The sequence below is a fragment of the Vipera berus genome (assembly GCF_964194415.1).
Source record: "Vipera berus genome assembly, chromosome: 6".
Lineage (NCBI taxonomy): Eukaryota > Metazoa > Chordata > Lepidosauria > Squamata > Viperidae > Vipera > Vipera berus.
In genome coordinates this window covers 70115067-70135919 of record NC_138208.1, presented here as the reverse complement: position 1 = coordinate 70135919, position 20853 = coordinate 70115067, and the positions used below count along the sequence as shown (strand labels likewise).

Sequence of the window (20853 nt, the reverse complement as noted above, 5' to 3'; positions counted from 1 at the left end):
TGGAATAGAAAATATGGAATGGAATGGAACAGAACGTAGAACAGAACAGAACAGAATAGAATAGAATAGAATAGAATAGAATAGAATAGAATAGAATAGAATAGAATAGAATAGAATAGAATAGAATAGAATAGAATAGAATAGAATAGAATAGAAATATAGAAAGTGAATGGAATAGAATAGAATAGAATAGAAATATAGAAAGTGAATAGAATAGAATAGAATAGAATAGAATAGAATAGAATAGAAATATAGAAAGTGAATAGAATAGAATAGAATAGAATAGAATAGAATAGAATAGAATAGAAATATAGAAAGTGAATGGAATAGAATAGAATAGAATAGAAATATAGAAAGTGAATAGAATAGAATAGAATAGAATAGAATAGAATAGAATAGAAATATAGAAAGTGAATAGAATAGAATAGAATAGAATAGAATTATAGAAAGTGAATAGAATAGAATAGAATAGAATAGAAATAGAGAAAGTGAATAGAATAGAATAGAATAGAATAGAATAGAATAGAATAGAATAGAATAGAATAGAATAGAATAGAATAGAATAGAATAGAGCTGGAAGGGACCTTGGAGGTCTTCTAGTCTAGCCCCTTGCTCAAGCAGGAGGACCTATACCAGTGGTGGTGAACCTATGGCACGCCTGCCAGAGGTGGCACTCAGAGCCCTCTCTGTTGGCACGTGCGCCACCACCGCTGCCAGCAGCAGGTCCTTGTCGGTTGGTGGACTGGAAGAAAAGGGAGGGGGAAGCATTTTACATGCGTGCATGCGCGCATGGGGCCACGAGCAGGCACATGCTGCAAAGGGGGCGGGGCTAGTGCCTGCGTGATACTCACTAGCCCAGCCCCGTTCTCACGTGGTGCGGTGCCTTGTATCTGCACCCTGCGGCGCGGCGGTTGGCATTTTTGTGCCTTGCGGTACGGTGGCCCATTTTTTGCTCCCCCTTTTTTTCGTGCCAGAGGCGGCACTCAGAGGCGCCTCCCTGTCCCCTCCCCCGAGGGCACCAGAATGCCGATGCTGCCTTGGCACTTTGTGATAAACAAGTGGGTTTTGGCTTGCGGTTTGGGCACTCGGTCTCTAAAAGTTTCGCCACCACTGACCGATACCATCTCAGACAGGTGAATGTCCAGTCTCTTCTTAAAAACCTCCAGTGATGGAGCACTCTTGATTTCTGGTGGCAAGCTGTTCCACTGGGCAGCTGAAAGAAAGGGGCGGCAGAAGCTGCATCCCCCGAAAGAAGTCTTCGCCGAGAAAATGGGCGCTGAGACGCCTCATTCTCTCGCTCAGCGGAGACTTCTTTCGCGAGATCCAGCCTCTGCCGTGCTGCACCGAGAGAACAGCAAGCCGCCCCATTCTCTCGGCAGAGCACTCCACCGCCCCATTCTCTCGGCGGCTTGCCACCCCGTTCTCTCATCTCAGCAGAGACGTCTTTCGGGGGATCCAGCCTCCAGCTGCTGCATTTCCCAGCCTCGGCTTATACTCGAGTCAATAACTTTTACCAGTTTTTTGGGGTAAAATTGGGGGTCTCGGCTTATACTCGAGTCGGCTTATACTCAAGTATATACGGTATATGCCTGCTTATTAGGGCTTTCACACACACCTCAAGCGGCATTATTACAAAGTCAGCTTATTGCCCCCAACAATCTGGGTCCTCATTTTACCTACCTCGGAAGGATGGAAGGCTGAGTCAACCTTGAGCCTGGTGGGATGCGAACCTGCAATAATTGCAGGCAGCTGGTGTTACTTAAGGAGGCATTAGCCCACTGCTCCACCAAGGCTCATTATGGATATTATGTTAACTCATAATCTAATATCAGTTTTGAGTTCATGTAACTGATATAGGGGTAAAGAGATACGACATAGTATTTCTAGTGAATCATTCTTAATGATGTAACTCACCAAGGTAGAGTTGAGGAACTCCAGGATGATGCAGTGAAACTTTTTTGTCCATGCTGAGGGTCTCCTCAGGGTGCCGCCGGTTAAAGATTGCCGGTGGGTAACACCCAGGGGTAGGGCCTTCTCAGTGGGTGCGCCTGCCCTGTGGAACCAGCTGCCTGCGGAGCTTAGGACTGCCCCCAACCTCCGTTCATTCCGCCGGGACCTGAAGACCTGGCTCTTCGAGCTCTCTGGCCTAGGCTGAGAATTTTTTAATCTTAATTTTAACTGGGTTTTAATTTTCTCAGGGTTCTATTTAATCTTTTTAAATTTGTTTTAACGTTTGTATTGACTGTTTTTTAAATGCCCTGTAAACCGCCCTGAGTCCTTCGGGAAAGGGCGCTATATAAATCTAAATAAAATAAATAAATAAATAAATAAAATAAAAATCATTTAAGGACTTCATGTCTATTATGAAAACTCTGGGGCTTTCTAAATCAGCCTAATATATGTGGCATTCTTGGAATCTATCTATGATAGAGTAAAGAAAAAGGATGCTGAAGTTGGGGAATGTGGAGTATTTTGAAATCCTATTGCCACAAGGCTAACAATTCCATGCCATTGCTTCCTTAAACATTTTTCTGGGATCAAGTGACTGTCATGAAAAAAAAAACACCCGAGCTTCTTTAAGACGGTCCAGCAAGTGCATGCTGCCAACCTAGCAGTTTGAAAGCATGCAAATACAAGTAGATAAATAAGTACCACTTTGATGGGAAGGCAACAGCATTCCATGTGCCTTCAGCGTATAATCATGCCAGCCACATGACCAAGGAAGCGTCCTCAGACAACACTGGCTCTTTGGGTATGAATTGGAGATGAACACTGCCCCTAGAGTTGGACACAACTAGCAGGGTTGTTACTTTGTTTTACATATTTTTTTACATATTTTTTTCCATCTGCCATTAATTTTGCATTTCCTCAAAACCAGGAAAATTATTGTGTTGTTCATCATGTCCACTATCTTTTTCCTTTTTATTAAATTCAATTCAGGCTGCAACCCTTTATACACACGTAAATGTGTATATAAAATCAATTATTATTTCTCTGAATGTGTAATGTGAAATCATATTGTTAGCGCCCCCCATTACACCCTGTGTTCACAGATCTTTTTTCAATCTCTTTTCAGTTAATGTTGGTTTTCACTATCTTGAGTAACTTGTGTGTTATATTAGGCTCCAAAACAGGAAAGGGCAGTTGGAGTTTAGCGTGGTGACCTCACTTGTACCTGTTGGCTGTTTTTTACTGGAGCTCTTATCTTTTCCAGAGTTTGCATGGTAGCTGTGTGGGGGTCAAGAAAATTCATTTCAGTTAAGGAGGCACTGACAGATTGTGACTACATGTCTCCTTAATGCCTCCTGAACTCAAAACTTGCATTTCCATGAACTCCTATGGCTACCAAGTAAGCATAAGGAAGATGCTACTGACAGATGCAGTCAGGTTGTCAGTACCAGTCCTGAAGCACCTTTGCTCACTTTGTATCCAAGTATGCCCACTTATCCTTGCATCACTCACTGGTTTCACACTCTATTCTTTCCTGACACAGAATCATCTCTGACCACATAAAGTAGCACTATTTTTAGAACAGACTCTGTGGAGATCCAATCACTTGACCTAGAGCATGATGAAACACAGGGAATCAAACTTTTAAGATCTGAAAATAGCATTGCTTATTGTTGTTTCAGGGCATTTTCTTTGTTTGCTTTTAGAGGTAAATAACTGAAACCTCATTGAAAGTGCTGCAAAAAATATCTCGGATGTTAACTTAGGGAACATTGATACACTGCAGCAGTTCCCATAGTCATAAAAGCTTATGCAGTTATCAGTTCATTTATCTTGAACATTTCCACGACTCTGCTGTTGTTTTTGCCTGAATTAATATCTGCTGCCACCTGTATCATTACGAGATTGACTTGTTGTATTTATCTAGCTAAATGGCTGATAAAGTATGCTTGGGACTCCTAAAGAGTAAAGGGTAATACCTTTCGGTGATTGGACCCTGCATCAAAATCCTATTCATATTTTAGAATAATTTGCACATGCTTTTAAAATGAATGGTTTCTTGTACTCTTGTTTTTTTACATGTTTATTTTCTGACGTGGTTGCTGAAGTGTTTTTTATGTCAAGGGCGGTGGCTCAGATTGTATAATGTTGTTTTCAACTAATGATCTCTACTAATTAGATTTAGTTAACTCAATTTACAAGAACACTGTCTCTTTTGAAAATTATCAGTGGTGACTAGTGTGCAACAAAAACAATTTAAAAAATAATGTAGTCTTTTTCCTTTATAAAATGTTTTGTTTTCTTAACCATCAGAAAGCCTGAATTCATCACTTGAAAATACTACACTCGGAACTGGTTCTGGAAGTGTTTGTCAGAACGGAAGGACAAGAAAAGAAACAGGAAAATTAAGTTGCCGTCCAGAGAACGAGAACCCAAAGAGGAAACTGGTGGACAGAATTAGTGAAAATGTCATATTCACTAACGAAAATGAAACACCCCAGCATATATACCATAAGAAACCAAAGACTGCGGTGAAATGCCAAAACAGTTTGGACAGCAAACTAAAAGAAACCAGAAAATCCAAAAAGGCTATACCCAAAAATAAGCTTATTACTGGGCAAGCAAAACTAACTCAGTTCTTTAGGTTGTAAATGTCAGTGGATTGAAAAGACAAAAAAAATTGACTCGTGTTAAGTTTACCATTGCAATCACGATTATGCAGAAGTTTTATATATACTGTACTTGCAAAAATTAAATCATCAACATTTATGCAGAATTCACAGTTTAATGATGCACTGTAACTTTACACTTGTACATGTTGCATTCTGACATAGAAATGTTTAGAATCTCTACAAACACAGCAATATTTTAACCACAACTGCAGTTTCTGTGACTCATCAAGGAAAGGGTTTGTCTTTTCCAAGTGATGCACTTCAGGGTCATTTTAGGCTTGCCAACAAGGTCGATAGACTCTTCCCAGCATACATCTGAGCACTAAAGAAAACACAAAAAATTTGTGGTTTTGACTGTCAAATACATGCTTTTGTAAACAAGTTTAACTACATTGTCCTCTGTCATGGCATGTTGTAAATTTTCACTTGTTTGAATTTTAAACTCATTTTTTCTAATAAATATTTAGAAAACGTTAGCTTTTTTTTAATCTTACATTTAACCAGTCACTCTTTTAAAAAGACTGAATGGAACCCTACAATTTTTAAAGACTGAGAAAAAACAACAAGAACCCTTTCTTTTTCAGAGAAGCATATACTGATGATTGATTGCTACATTTGTCCTTTGATCATAAACAGGTGGCAGCTCAATATAGTTTTGTCTGTGTACATATGTAGAGATGAAACTGAATATACATGGGTGAATGAAACACTGGTTTATTCCCGCGCAGGCTTAAGCTAAAAAATTAGCTGGTGTCTAAGGCAACCCAAGTCTTCAAGAGTTTGAAGCTTGACTACCTTTTGTGTGAATGCATTGAAAAAGATGATGAAACAAGACAGCTCAAGGGAGAGGAGGGAGAAGTGATGGGGTCACTCCTGCTAGACTAACTTAGGAAAACTTATGTTTGGGCACCTGGACAATGGAACTAACCTGGAGGCATCAGTCTGCCAATTCTCTTTCTCTGGCTGGATGCTCCTTGCAACTTCCACCACTGGCCCAGCAGCATGAGGAATGCTGACAAATTAAAGTGGCCCACAGCTGCTATTATAGCTTAGGGACAACTGCCCAAAAGGAAATGATGGGCAGCATGTGCCACACTTAAGACCACAATTGAGCCCAAAATTTCTGTTGTTAAGTGAGACATTTGATAAGTAGGTTTGCTCTGTTTTATGACCTTGCTACAGTTGTTAAGTGAATTCCTGCAGTTAGGTTAGTAATCCGATTGTTAAGTGAATCTGTTTTCCCCATTGACTTTGTTGGACTCTCAAAAGGTGATCACGTGACCTTGGAATACAGCAATGGTCACAAATATGAACCAGTTGCCAAGCATCTTAATTTTGATCACATGATCATGGGGATGCTGCAAAAGTTATAATAATAATAATAATAATAATAATAATAATAATAATAATAATAATAATAATAATAATAATAAGTTGGAAGGGACCTTGGAGGTCATCTAGTCCAACCTCCTGCTCAGGCAGGAACCCCTATACCATTTCAGACAAATGGCTGTCCAGTCTCTTCTTAAAAACCTCCAGTGTTGGAGCATTCACCACTTCTGGAGGCAGGTTGTTCCACTGGTTAATTGTTCTAACTGTCAGGAAGTTTCTCCTTAGTTCTAGGTGGCTTCTCTCCTTGACTAGTTTCCATCTGTTGCTTCTTGTCCTGCTCTCAGGTGCTCTGGAGAACAGCCTGGCTCCCTCTTCTTTGTGGCAGCCCCTGAGATACTGGAAGACTGCTATCATGTCACCCCTCACCCTTCTCTTCGTTAAACTACACATACCCAATTCCAGCAACCGTTCCCTATATGTTTTAGCCTCCAGTCCCCCAATCATCTTTGTTGCTCTTCTCTGTACTCTTTCTAGAGTCTCGACATCTTTTTTACATCGTGGTGACCAAAACTGGATGCAGTATTCCAGGTGTGGAAATGAAAAATGTAAAAATGAGAAATGGTCATGGGTAACATTATAGTGCCGTTGTAACTTTGAACGGTCACTAAGTGAACTACAACCAGCTGAGAAATTTGAGAATTTGCCTTGAACTCTACCTAGAGTGCTGCTGCTTATCATTGGAGAAATGGTGGCCACAGTTATTCATTTCAACAGTTATAATTACTCTTTCAGCAAATTAAGGCAATATTACTGTTTTGCAATAACATGAAAATATAACTTACTGTCAAAATCTCTTCTTCCAACAGGCAAGTTAGCCGAGTTTTCATCACTTCCTGTCTCACGCCGATCTTGTATTGATTCAATATTTTCAACCTCAGCATTTGATGGAAAAGTCATAGGTCCCTCCAGTTCAAAATAAGGAAGTTGCTTAACACTTAGGCTCTGTGGGTGGCCATAGTTAATGACATGTTTATAACCTATATTCTGCACTCAAAAGAAAAGTAGATGCAAAATATTCAAAATAAAAATATTCTAGACCTTAACCCACAAATGAGTCATTTTCAGAAGAGTTATCTTCTGATTGCAGCATAAGCTATCTTGAAGTTTAATTTTTAGCTTAAAATCAGAGTCAAACCCGGGTTTTTTCAAAGCAAGACGTATCTTAATACATATCCCAGGGATGTTAATACTAAATAACATTGATTTTGTTTAATTAAGTTTGATGAGGCCAAAATCTTAAAGGACTTTTTCTTTGTAAATTTAAGTATTGATGATAAGAGCAGCATTCAGATTCGTTATTAAACTAAAGCTGAAAGGCATATATTTCATTTTATTTATTTTATTTTAATTCCATTTATATCCCGCCCTTCTCCGAAGACTCAGGGCGGCTTACAAGCTTAGCAGTAGCCTTCATTCTATGTATATGCCTGCTTATTAGGGCTTTCACACACAGCCCCCAAGCGGCATTATTACAAAGTCAGCTTAATTGCCCCCAACAATCTGGGTCCTCATTTTACCTACCTCGGAAGGATGGAAGGCTGAGTCAACCTTGAGCCTGGTGGGATGTGAACCTGCACTAATTGCAGGCAGCTGGTGTTACTTAAGGAGGCATTAGCCCACTGCTCCACCAAGGCTCTATATTTAAGCCCTTAAGACTGAAAATACAATATTAGTATTTTCAAATATAATTCAAAGCACAGCATTCTGTTTTCTTTGATTTTAGGATGATAGCCACTTCAAATCATATTTCATATTTTAATTATATAGCAATAGCACTTAGTCTTATATACTCTTTCACAGTGCTTTGCAGCCATCTGTAAGCGGCTTACAGAGCCAGCATATTGCCCCCAACAATTTGGGTCCTTATTTTACTGACCTTGGAAGGATGGAAAGCTGAGTCAATCTTCAACTGATCAGAATTCAACTGCTGGCAATATGCATTCTAACCACTGCGCCCCCATAGTTCTATATATTGGCATATCTGAAATAACCTATCCCAATGTTTTGTTACAAATTTATGGTCCAGAATGCTAATTTGTGTTACACAATAGCTACACAGAGAAAACTCACTGAGAAATGTGGGTTTCGGTCTTCATCCAAAAAACTGCTGTCCTCCATTTTATAACGCTCAAAAGACTTTCCAGCTTTGTCACCATTCTGCGTTATCTTTCCAAGGCTGAATGTGCTTAGCAGCATATTATCTTCTGCTTTTCTCATAGACTTAGAAACAGAAAGCAAAGAACCTTGAGACAAAAGAGAAAAAATTAATAGTAATACATGGGATGAGATACACATTCTCCAATATTTAGATGTTTGCATGGAAGTGAACAAACTAAATATTACTTAAATGAGGCTAATTTGAAAATAGCGCATGGTCAGAAAAATGGTATTATATAGCTTGTGGACTGAATAGATACCACTTCAATGGCTTATGCCTTTTTCAAAGAACTATGAGTAAAGAGGACTGACCTTTTGTATATCATTACATGTCTTTTGTTCCAAACCGTAGGTGATGAGCTGCTTTTTAATACATTCATTGTATACCTTGGATTATCTTACCAAATGCCACAGGACAATTTTCTTCTGAGTTTTAAACTAATCTTTAAATTCCACTTCACACAGTCTCAGGAAAGAATTAATTTGTGCATTTGTGGAAAAAGGCAAAGAATCTTTATTATTCATTCTTTAAAAACACTTCTTGAGAAGTAAGAGAAAAACAGTCTCTGTGAGGAAAAGTCTTAAGCAAGTAAACTTTATCTTAAAGAGAATTCAAACCTTTCTACTTACCCAGACAAAAAGTTTCATACATGTGCATAAAAATAAGGGGTCATAGATATAATTTTAATTACGTCAGACATGCTTTAATTTTGAATTAGATGCCATGACTCCTGCTTCCTTAGGAGAGAATATTATTTAAACAAACGAGTTGCAAAGCCCACCTTTGTTTTATAAGTGTTCAGAGGAGACAGATTTGATATAGGAATAGTGACAAGAGTGAGGAATAACTTGGCTTTGTGTCTGTCTAATGTTTTTCGCAAGCAGCTTTGAGATTTTGAATTGTTCCACCTTTGCTCCACAAAGGGATAAACATGTGAAAAGGTACATGGAGGAGCATTTCTGGAACAGAATTCAAAAATATTGATCTTCATTTAGAATACCCCATCCTTATGCAATGCATAGTTTTCATCTTGGACACTTGGCTGCAACTCACTTGGATATTTTCAGTAACACTGTCAGGACTGTGAATGTGTTGTTTTTTTTAATCCCATTTATATACCGCCCTTCTCCGAAGACTCAGGGCGGCTTACAATCTAAAGCACAAATCAATGTGCTTAGCAATAGTCTTCATTCTATGTATATGCCTGCTTATTAGGGCTTTCGAGGGCCCCCCAAGCGGCATTTTTACAAAGTCAGCTTATTGCCCCCAACAATCTGGGTCCTCATTTTACCTAGCTCGGAAGGATGGAAGGCTGAGTCAACCTTGAGCCTGGTGGGACTCGAACCTGCACTAATTGCAGGCAGCTGGTGTTACTTAAGGAGGCATTAGCCCACTGCTCCACCATCTTTGCTTCCAGAAAGATGTAAAATCTTATTTTCACAATCTAGTCTTTTCCCCACAAAATCTGGGTTGGTCTTTTAAACTTTTAAGTTTATGGCATGTTTGATATACCTTTGAGGTCTTGATTATTTATTGTCCCTTGGTTGTAATTTATAATTTATCTACATGGTAACTAAGAGTCAGTATCAACTTGATGGCACATTATTATTCAGTTGGTTGTGATCTATTTTTGCAGTGATTGTTGCTGATTTTTGGAGAGCACAATATTCAGATATGACAAAGACATTGTTTTACAAGTTTCTCCTTAGAAAACTTCTGGCTATAGATTAGAAGATATCAAACAATAGAATAAGCCAAAGAATATAGGAATAATTCAGGTAATGGCATCTGAATTAACTGTACTAAGCTTCAATCAGAGATTCAATAAAGAATGTACATACCAGTTTGCACAAATAATGAATCAAGAAAAAAAGGATGATTAATTAAATTAGATATTTAAGGTCTTATTCAATAGGCTGTAGGGGAAAAATACAAGGCTGCCAAACAAGCTGGTGGATGGACTCAGATTGGCAATGGATGTGCTTTTGGAAGATCAGATTAGGTACAGATCATCATGGAGGATATTTATATGCTCACTAAGAGTTATAATCAACAAACATGGGTCATAAAACAGTACATTTTAAGCCTGAAACTTGACTGAAATAGATCACAAACTGTTCATGTGCATGTTCCAGTTGAACTAAGGCAAAAGAATAATGCCAACATTTTGAACATATACCCTACCAATTTTAGAGAGGACTTCCAGAATCTCTTTGAAATGCTGAATCTCAGTGATAGGACAGGAACTATGGAATGAAATCAAAGAAATTGTTAAGGATGAAAAGGGACTGCCAAAGACCTAGATACAAAAGATAGCAAATTGGATGTCAGAACAAATGGTAAAAATTGCCAAGAAGAAAAGGGAAATCAAAGCCAAGAAAGACAAAGGTCTCGGGAAGGAACTTAAAGAATTTCAGACAGCTGTTAGATGAGAAGCCGTTATTTAATAACATCTGTAAAGACACTGAAAATGGCAGCGTACGCAGAAACACAAGGAAAATCTTCTAAAAGAGCTTATATCATGCAACCTTGAACTGATATGCTAAAGAATGGTAATGGAAAGATGGTCAATGATTTAAAAAGAGTAAACCAGGATGGAAGGGGTATACTGAAATTCTATACATTAAAGATGTCACCATCTAAGATCTTATTCAATGGGCTATTCTCTACAGGAAATCCTTGCTTAGTTACCATTAAAAGTTACGATGGGCCCCAAGAAAGCTACTTGTGACCTAGATTTGAAATTCTGATGCCTTAACACCACTTGGTCATGTGACTGCATTTTGAATGCTTAGCAAACAAATCACATTAACATGACTGATTTATGATCTCTTTTGGTGAAAATGGAGTTTATTTCCAGTTTCCACCAAAACTCACCAATTGCGAATGATGAGTTCACATTACAGCCACCACAACCGCTTAATATTAAAAATATGTAAAACCAAGTTGGTGATGTGATGACTTGCTTAATGATCATAATTCTAGCTCAATTATGATCATAAGACAAAGACTACCTATACATACAAGTACTACTACTGCGGTCGTTACCAAGCTGGAGAGCTACCTGGCATATGTTTTATCATAACCATCACAACCTGATTTTGTGACATTTTTTTGTGACAGTTGTTAAGTGAACTTGGTTGCAAAGCAAATGCTATGGTCATTAAGCAAACACCATGGATGTTAAGTGAACCAATGGTTTGCACAGTTTTGCCAAAAACCAGAAGTGAATGCAGGTTTTGGCAAAACTCGGAAAGCATAGTCACGTGACTGCAGGGCATCGCAAGTTGCTGAATGCCTGAAGTTTGGTAACACAAACACAGCGAAGCCTATTGTTGAAACTTTAAACCCAGGTCATAGGTAGCACCCAAGTAAGCTTCATCATAACCTCCAACTCTAATCCTAACTCCCTAGAGGAGAATTGGCTTTTTTGTGCTCCTCAAAAGGAGCTATTAATTAAGCATATTGTTAGATTCATACAGAACAATATCCAAAAGGTGGATAAGATTCAATATAAAACATTTTTTGCCTCCAAAACAGTTTATTTATTTATTTATTTTATTGGATTTATATACCACCCTTTCCCAGAGGACTCAGGGAGGTTTACAGGGTATTTAAAACAAAGAACGATACAAAAGTTAAAACAATTAAAAAAGATTAAATCAATCCCTGAAAAAATAAAAACCCCAATTAAAATTAAAATTCTCAGCTTGGGCCGGAGAGCTCGAAGAGCCAGGTCTTCAGGTCCCGGCAAAATGAACGAAGGTCGGGGGCAGTCCTAAGCTCCACGGGCAGCTGGTTCAAGAGGGCAGGCGCACCCACTGAGAAGGCCCTCCCCCTGGGTGTTATCTGCCGGCAATCTTTTACCGGCGGCACCCTGAGAAGACCCTCCCTGTGGGAGCACACTGGACGAAGATGCTGGCAGCAGGTGTTCCCTCAGATATCCCGGACCCAAGCCATTTAGGGCTTTATAGGTCATCACCAGCACCTTGAATCTCACCCGGAGGGCATCCGGGAGCCAATGCAGCTCGCGGAGTAGAGGTGTTACATGGGAGTATCGGGAAACCCCCATCACAACTCGTGCGGCCGCATTCTGCACCAGCTGAAGCCTTCGGGTGGTCCTCAAGGGCAGCCCCATGTAGAGAGCATTGCAGTAGTCTAAATGGGAGGTCACTAGCGCATGAGTGACTGTGCATAGGGCATCTCAGTCCAGGTAGGGTCGCAACTGGCGCACCAGGCAAACCTGGGCAAAAGCCCCCCTGGTCACGGCTCCTATGTGGTCTTCAAAATTGAGCCATGAATCCAGGAGGACGCCCAAGTTGCGAGCCCTATCAACAGGCCGTAACACCTCACCCCCCATCGTTAAAGGTGGAAGAGTCTGGTTAACCTGAGATGCCAGTATGCACAGCCACTCAGTCTTGGCAGGATTGAGACAAAGCCTGTTTCTCCCCATCCAGACCTGGACCGCCTCCAGGCAACGGGACATCACAGCGAGGGCATCGCTGGGTTGGTTCGGGGTGGAAAGAAAAAGGTGGGTATCATCAGTGTACTGATGATACCCCACCCCAAAACCACGAATGATCTCACCCAGCGGCTTCATATAGATGTTGAACAGGAGGGGCGAGAGAACCGACCCCTGAGGAACTCCACAAGCAAGAGGCCTCGGGGTGGATCTCTGCCCTCCTGTCAACACCGACTGCGAGCGGCCCAGGAGATAGGAGGAGAACCACCGTAAAACGGTGCCTCCCACTCCTAACCCCCTGAGACGCCGCAGTAGGATACCATGGTCGATGGTATCAAAAGCCGCTGAGAGATCTAATAGGACTAGGACAGAGGAACAACCCCTGTCCCGAGTTGTTGAATAATATTACTAAGGTAGCATCCAATACTGGCACACAGAGTATAATAGTTTTGTCCCAGAGGTCTAAATTTCAACATAATCCCCTTTCCTGCTTAGGTTTCACAAATATTCTTTAGTATGAAGAACTCTAACATTAAATAGTAAACCAAAATTATTCCAAAAAAAGTGAAAATGGCATATTTATTTTAAAAAAAAGCAGTGACCATTTTCCTAAAATATAAATAAGTGGAGAAAGATCAATATTAATAAACATAGTGTTTCAGCAAATGTAGTCTACATTACCACGTATAGTTTTGTATTTTTTGTAATCCTTTGCAATTTCCTTTTCTCTGGTTTAATCATTTATAGCCCAGAACTATTAAGAGTACTTTAGTACTTTATGAAAGTAAAATATTTCCCAAGTAAGCCAGTTTGTTCTAAGAATTTCTGTCTATGTACTTATTGCAAGTCATTCTTGGTAAAAAATAAAATAAAATAAATACTCTTTTTGAACCTAAGTTCATGGCAGCAAGAGAGATTCTGAGATTCTGATGACCATAATTGAATCAAGGATTATAATCATAAGTCATGCCAATCGTTAAGTAGGTCACCATATGACTGCACCCAGTTTTATGACTGTTTTGTGGCAGTTGTTAAGCAAATCCATTTTCTGCAATGGGTGTTTTTTGCTGGAAACCAGAAGTAAGCATTGCTTTCTGGCCAAAAATCTTGTAATTTGCAATCATGTGATAGTGGGACGCAGCAAAATGAGGGCTGATTGCTGAGCCCCCAAAATGTGATCATTTGACCCAGGGCAGCTGTCAGTGCTTTGAATCTGGGTAATAGGTAGCCCTGGAGGTGGGGAAAGGATTCAAATAACTTCAAGTAACTTCAAATGGTCATTAGGTGACCTGTCCTAAGTCGAGGACTACTTGCAGTCACTACCTAACATCTTTCATATGTTATAACATTCACTAAAAGACAGAGAAAATTCATTTCTTCAAATATCTTTCTTCATATAGCTTGGAAGTAGTTTCCAAGAAACTAATCAAGGAGAGAAGCAACCTGGAATTAAGGAGAATCTTCCTAACAGTGAGAACAATTAACCAGTGGAACAGCTTGCCATCAGAAGTTGTGGGTGCTCCATTACTGGAGGTTTTTAAGAAATGCATGGACAGCCACCTTGTTCTGTACCAGCCTGCTACCGGCCCTGCAGAAAAAGCAGGGACAACCCCTTTTACAAGAAGGCAAGAGGCTGGAATTAAGCCTGCCAAATTTATTGATACAAAAACAAACGGAACAAGACACGAACCAAGAAACAGGAGCTTTTCAAGCGGTTGCCTTCAGCAAACCAGCCCTCCCACGCATTCCCCTTTTATACAGTTCAGGGCGTGGCTTCTCTCTGCCTCCTTCCGAGGTGTCCCATTGCCTTCCTCTGTTTACTCCTGATTGACTGCCTCCTGCGTCGGGCATCCTTGAACAGGGCCAGCTGTGGGTCATCTTCATCCACGCTGTCAGGCTCACACAGCTGGGTCTCCGTCGTAACCAGGTGGGAGGGGCTTGGCTGAGGGCTCTCATCAGCAAAATCTTCAACCCCCTCAGCAAGCTCTTCAACACCCCCCCTCCTCCTCTGAGTCGTCCGACCCAACTGCCGAACCCACAGGCTGACCCTGAATCACAACACACCTATCTGAAAGGGTAGGACTAGAAGAGCAGAGGATTGGACTAGAAGACCTCCAAGGTCCATTCCAGCTCTATTCTGATTGAAATATATGTTCTTTGAGAACTCACACTAAATTTCATATTGCCAAATAACTGAAGATAGGCTAATGTTGAGATGATGATAAGCAAGCAAACCAAAAGAAATCAACTTTCCCCACATAGTTTAATATACTTCCCATTCATTAGGGGTGAGTTCATATATAGAGATGATTTTGCTCATTGCAAAAGCTCTGCTGAATGAAAAGCAAAGATACACCAGCACAGTTGCAAACAAATACTGAATGCAATTCCCTCTTCAGGCTATTGTCACATGTAGCATATTCTGAAATAGAAATTTGTGAATTTACATGGACTTAGGAGGTTATTGTGACTCATTGAACCAGGTTTGTAATATACTTACTTTCTAACTAGGAATGATCCAAGAATCCATGTTTAATAAATGGTTCTAAATGATTTGATTTTAATTAGGTCAGGAACCTCTCACATCAGAAAGAAGGAAGCAGGGTGGGAAAGGAGAAAAGCTGTTCTTACAGAGATGTTTTCCTTCAGCATGTTTGACCTGGTAGATTTGAAAGTGAGAGACGACTCATGATGGCAGGGAAGGTGACAATAAAATAATTTAAATAAAACCTAAGGGAGCATTTGCAATTTGTACAAAAAAACATCTATTTTTGCATCAAACTTTCTAAGCATCCACTGACAAGATCACACTTATTTAGCTGAATAGGAGCCATTAGAGATCAGGACCATTACTGAAGCATTATTTATTAAACAAGTTTATTTGGCCATCCATGACTCTGGCCAGCTTACAACATTAAAAATCCACTATCCAAAACCCCTAAATCCTACTCCCCCAAACCTTGATTGGTCTGCTGATAGAACCATGTCTTCAGGACTTTTAAGATGTAAGTAAATTCAAATGTATGGAAGGGATATTTTTATATAAAAGCTGTTGGTGTTGGGGCAATTTTAGGATTGTTATATGTGGCAATTTACAGAATTCAGTCCTGTAGCTATTAATAAGACCATCGTCTGTCTGAAGATGCCTTCTATTCCAGTTCTGTTTAATGTGTAAATTGTGTAAATTACACAATTCAATGTGTAAAATGTGTAAATTACATAAAAATGTGTAAATAAACCTGCCAACAATACTGATTAATACAGCACTGCTTTGAAGATGCAGTTCTGTATAGTCAAGTCAGTATAAATCTGGGAATCAGATGTTTATCTCACCTCACCACACAATATGTACAAAGGCAGTGAATAGTATACCTGAGGAAGCTTTGATGAGACAAAGTTTTATGGATGGGATAACCCTCTCACATGGGGTTATACTGTCAAATCTGCAGTGGCCCAGCTGTTTATTCTGTGAGGCACATTTGAAGAAGCAGCAGATCACAGAGGCTTAGGATCTCTGTGGGGGTACATGAAAGCCAAGGGTGGATTAGAAGTTGAAGGAATGCTTGACTTTCGCAAAAGCAGAAAAGCAGGGAAACTTCCAAGAAGTAAAAATAGCAGCTGCTTCATTTATTAAAAACTTATAATTTGTGGGCATTTTACACTGTTTCTCTGCCTGGAATTAGATCATCCTTGCCCTCACCAATTCTGTACTCTTTCTAGAGTCTCAACATCTTTTTTACATCTTGGTGACCAAAACTGGATGCAGTATTCCAAGTGTGGCCTTACCAAGGTATTGTAAAGTGGTATTAACCCTTCACATGATCTTGATTCTATCCCTCTGTTAATGCAGCCTAGCACTGTGTTGGCTTTTTTGGCAGCTGCAACACACTGCTGGCTCATATTTAAGTGATTGTCCACTAGGATTCCAAGATCCCTCTCACAGTTGCTACTATTTAGCAAGGTACAACCTATACTATACCTGTGCATTTGGTTTTTCTTGCCTAAATGTAGAACCTTACATTTTTCACCACTGAATTTCATTTTATTAGATAGCACCCAATGTTCAAGTCTGTTTGTATTCTGGTATTATACACTAGCAAATATATTCAAGTTAATCTAGAACAGGGGTGTCAAACTGCTGGCCCGCAGGCCAGATGTGTCATCCAGAAGCTGCAAAACTGTCCCAATACATTGCGCAACATCACATGACATCATGCGTTTGACATGTCTGATCTAGAACTAAGTTCTATTTCTGCATGCAATTATATCTAATTTAGGACCTTATACAACTTATGCACCACTCTATTTTCAGAACAGTTAGTATTATTAACAACTCAAGCTCCATATGAGATGGCACTATCCATCCAGAATCAAAGATGGATTATCTCTGGACACACGCAGTTTCAGAATCTATCAATCTATCATATGGGGTCCTTGAATTCCTGAGCCAGCCATGTTGAGGAGACAGGGAGAGTTTCCAAGTTGAGCCATGCTGGCTCAGGAATTCTGGGAGTTGAAGTCCACAAGTCATAAAAGAGCCAAGGTTGCCTACCCCTGGACTAGTCAATGGACTAGCACTGATGATGTTACCTAGTTAGGTTAATGAAACATCTGCAAGAAAACAAGCAAGCTCAGAGAACACCAAGGACCCCTCATTTCAACCCTGAGCTACAAATATTCTCCTTCATTAGAATCTATCATCTTAGTAGATTTTGCTTATTTCTTCATATCTAGACCTCAAGATCAAAGCACCAAGTTACAACTTCTGCTTGACTTGGGATACAGCATCTTTGGTTTATTTTTTATCTTGCCAATGGATGACTTCCCTCAGAGGCCTCATGTAGATGTTAAACAGCAGCCGAGATCGTTTGAAAGTTGACAGCATGACATCACACCATGACAACAGCAGCATAGTTTCCTTGTAGCACCTTATAATATAGCCAAGGTCTTGACTTTTTTCACTCACCAAAACCAACTGGAATTGGCCATTCAGAAATGAGGAGAACCAGAGTACAGCCTCCCAATTAACACAAACACTTATCTAACCCTTGTATTTCATCCAGGACAATACCTTGGCTGGTGGTATCAAGAGGTCCCACAAAACTAGGACAGTCACACTCTATCCTGGTCCTGACAAAAAACATTAAACAAGAGTAAAAGGTCTGAATCCTGACCATATTGGATCTAGAATGGGGGGCTGACTGACTAGACAGAAAAGAAAATAATTTGTGGAAGAAGATACAGGCAGCCTTCAACTTATGACTGGTCACCTTAATGATCATTCAAAATTACAAAGGGTCCCTCCTCCCAAAGCTGCTTATGACAGGGGGTCCCCAACCTCTGGGCTGTGGCCCACTACCAGGCTACGACCCATTCAGAACCAGGCTGTGCAAACGGTGGGTGAGCATGTGTGCACGTGCATCCCCACTTGCACATTTGAAGGACACTTGCACTCTCAGACCTTATCGCGTGAGTTGTGGGTGCTTGTGCTTGCAGCCCCATTTGTGTGAGCAGCAAACACAAATGCATGCCAGTTACACAAATGAAGTCATGTGCGTGCACATGCGCATCTGTCCCTCACACAAAACCATCCCCTCTTCTCTCCATCTGTGCCGGGCTGCCAACCTGGAAACGTTGGGGATTGCTGGCTTATGACACAGTTACAATGGTTGCTTCCCTTGCTGTGGTCACGTGATTCCATTTTGGTTGTTTGACAACTCACACACCTTTGTAGCCATTTGCAGTGTCTTGTGGTCACATGACCATGATTTGGGATTTTTTTTGCCAGTTTCTGGTGTTTCCGGTTTCCAGGAAAAAACGCCTATTGGGGAAAAAATCAGGCTTCATATAATTTAATAGTAGGTTTTATTTTATGCCTCCCAGTCACTTTGCGTGAGATGAGTAGCCATAAAAATGTGACAAATAAATTAATTGTATCAAAGCTCCAGCCAGAAATAAAGTTGTGTTCCAGAAACAGCATAGGACCTTATTAACTGAGGGACCACTTGTCTCCCATAACATCTTCCCAGCTGATTTGATTCTGCAAGATTGGCTCACTTCAGATTCCTTCAGTCAAACAGTGTCATCTCTTAGAACTTGGAAGCATCTCTTCTCTGAAGCAACATCTGCCCTCTGAATTGAGATTCAGATGGAATCTGAACATACTCTACTGTTCTTCAGAAGAGTCCTGAAGACCTGGCTCTTCACCCAGGCCTTCAGTGGGAGAGAGTGACACCTTCACTTAATTTAATTTGTCATATTTTTTTCTTTATTTGTTATTATGTTTTATTATAATTTCTTTGATTGTTGTGAGTCAAGTGACATACACATTTAGTAAATCATCATCATCATCATCATCATCATCATCATCATCATCATCATTGTTATCATGCAACCCAAGATTGCTTTATTGGGTGAGACTGGGCAGAAGTCAACTGATAGTACTTCGCTGGGCCCTCCTCAGAGCTGCCCATGCTGCAGGTTCTTGCTGGGTTATATGATCTGCTTCTAGGCTCTGTTTATGTGTTTGCATGAGCCTTTCAAAATGATTCGATGCTTGTGGACCGGCAGAACATGTGTTTTTTTCCCCTAGACCAGACATGTCAAACACAAGGCCCAGGGGCCGGATCCGGCCCACGAAGTGGTTTCATGTGGCCCGCGAAGTCATCCTGGAAACAGTGAGGGAACGGCCCCCACTGACTTGGCCCTGGCCCAGAGACCCTCCTCCTGCCAGAGACCCACAGATCTGTCCCACTCCTGCCCAGGCCCCCATAGGCACCCTTGATGCGAACGATGTAGAGCTGGCCACGCCCACCCAGTAGGCCATACGCAGTCTAGCCACGCCCACCCAGTAGGCCACGCCCACCCTGGCCATACCCACCCGGCCCCCTGAGGGCAACCGCAATGCTGATGCGGCCCTCAATGAAATTGAGTTTGACACCCCTGCCCTAGACTATCCTAAATTTTCTCTTTTTCCTTCAACCCGCAGCTTCCTTGGGCAGACACGTTCTCAACTGAATATTCATCTTCACAAACTACTTCACGTTATATGTTACTTTGAATAATCTTATTTTTAGATCTTCAGACTTGCAATTCTTGTATTCTTATTGTACTGAGTAGCTGTTTATATGTTGATCTCTGTAGTAGACAAACTTCAGTGTTAGTAGATGATAGACTCATCACCCAGGAAAAGTTATCAATTCCTAATTATCAAAATGAGCATGAGTATACATGTATTGTAGATTTAGAACATTTGTTTCGGATTTTAGTTATCACTCACTGAATTTAACTAAAGGCATTTTTACTCAAAAGTAATTCCATGTGCAGAAACAGAACAGACAGAAAAAATCTGGGTCTTTTCCAGCTGAACTTTCTTTTTTCTCTACAAGGCCATCTACTACTTTTTATATAATTAAAGGAAGGAGATAAATGTTTAACGATTTCATGAAAATCTAGGCTGGTTTTTTTTTAAAAAAAAGTGGTCTGGTAATGTTAATCTGGCTGGTAGTCAAAGCTTCTCCATCAGCCAAAAAGAAAAAAAGAAAAAAAAACCTGGCAGGAGTGTTTCATTTTTCTACCAAAAACTCTAAAGACTAGAGTTGATTTTTTACAGATGATTTGAAATTGTGTTGAGCATTGCAAACAGCAAAGAGCAGCTGGGAATAGGTGAACAGTGCAGCTTCCAAACACAATTTATTTGGAAATTCAGCTTTACTATGAAGAGTCCTTTGTCCTGAAAGTAACACTCTGATTTTAGTAGCTGTTGAGTTGGATTTTTCAACATTTTACATACCTAATTTATTCAGAACATAGAAAAGAGATTTTAATGTAAAAGTTTGCTATATCTTTCACACCACATTTTCAACAGCAAAATCAGCCTTTCATAAGTGAATATGTAAATTTGTAGCTGACAGCTCATTTCTAATATTTTGGCACAGTCTTGTATTGTTCAACAGTTCTGGGACATATTTTCTATTGGTCTAAAGTTAAATGACAAGAAAAAGTGGCTTTTGACTAAGAGAATAGTAACAGACCAAATAAGAAAACAGAAAGAAGCAATGACATTCTTGAAATATAATATGCCCAGAGTTTTCTGAGACTTGGGTGGCCTTCAAATTTAAATAAATAAGAAGAAGCAAGAGCACACATTTTGCAACGGAATAGTATAAAGATGGTTGAGCTTGAATATCTGCCATTCCAATTATGATTTAGATAGAATA

At 40.1% G+C, this 20853-nt stretch overlaps 2 protein-coding genes across 2 annotated transcripts in view; one reads left to right on the top strand and one right to left on the bottom strand.

The window, feature by feature from the left end:
• Nucleotides 1-4668, top strand: part of PARPBP (PARP1 binding protein) — a 40026-nt gene extending 35358 nt beyond the window's left edge. Inside the window, exon 10 of the mRNA XM_081330263.1 lies at nucleotides 4264-4668. Within this exon, the coding sequence (XP_081186389.1) occupies nucleotides 4264-4601 (338 nt within the window). The 3' untranslated portion in view covers nucleotides 4602-4668. The remainder of the gene's footprint in view (nucleotides 1-4263) is intronic.
• Nucleotides 4669-4847: 179 nt separating this feature from the next.
• Nucleotides 4848-8333, bottom strand: PMCH (pro-melanin concentrating hormone; the record flags this gene model as incomplete). Its single annotated transcript, XM_081330653.1, has 3 exons — nucleotides 4848-4944; nucleotides 6797-6998; nucleotides 8085-8333. 3 exons carry the CDS (start codon nucleotides 8331-8333, stop codon nucleotides 4895-4897), a joined length of 501 nt encoding a protein of 166 aa, XP_081186779.1. The 3' UTR covers nucleotides 4848-4894.
• Between the last annotated feature and the right edge of the window lie 12520 nt (nucleotides 8334-20853).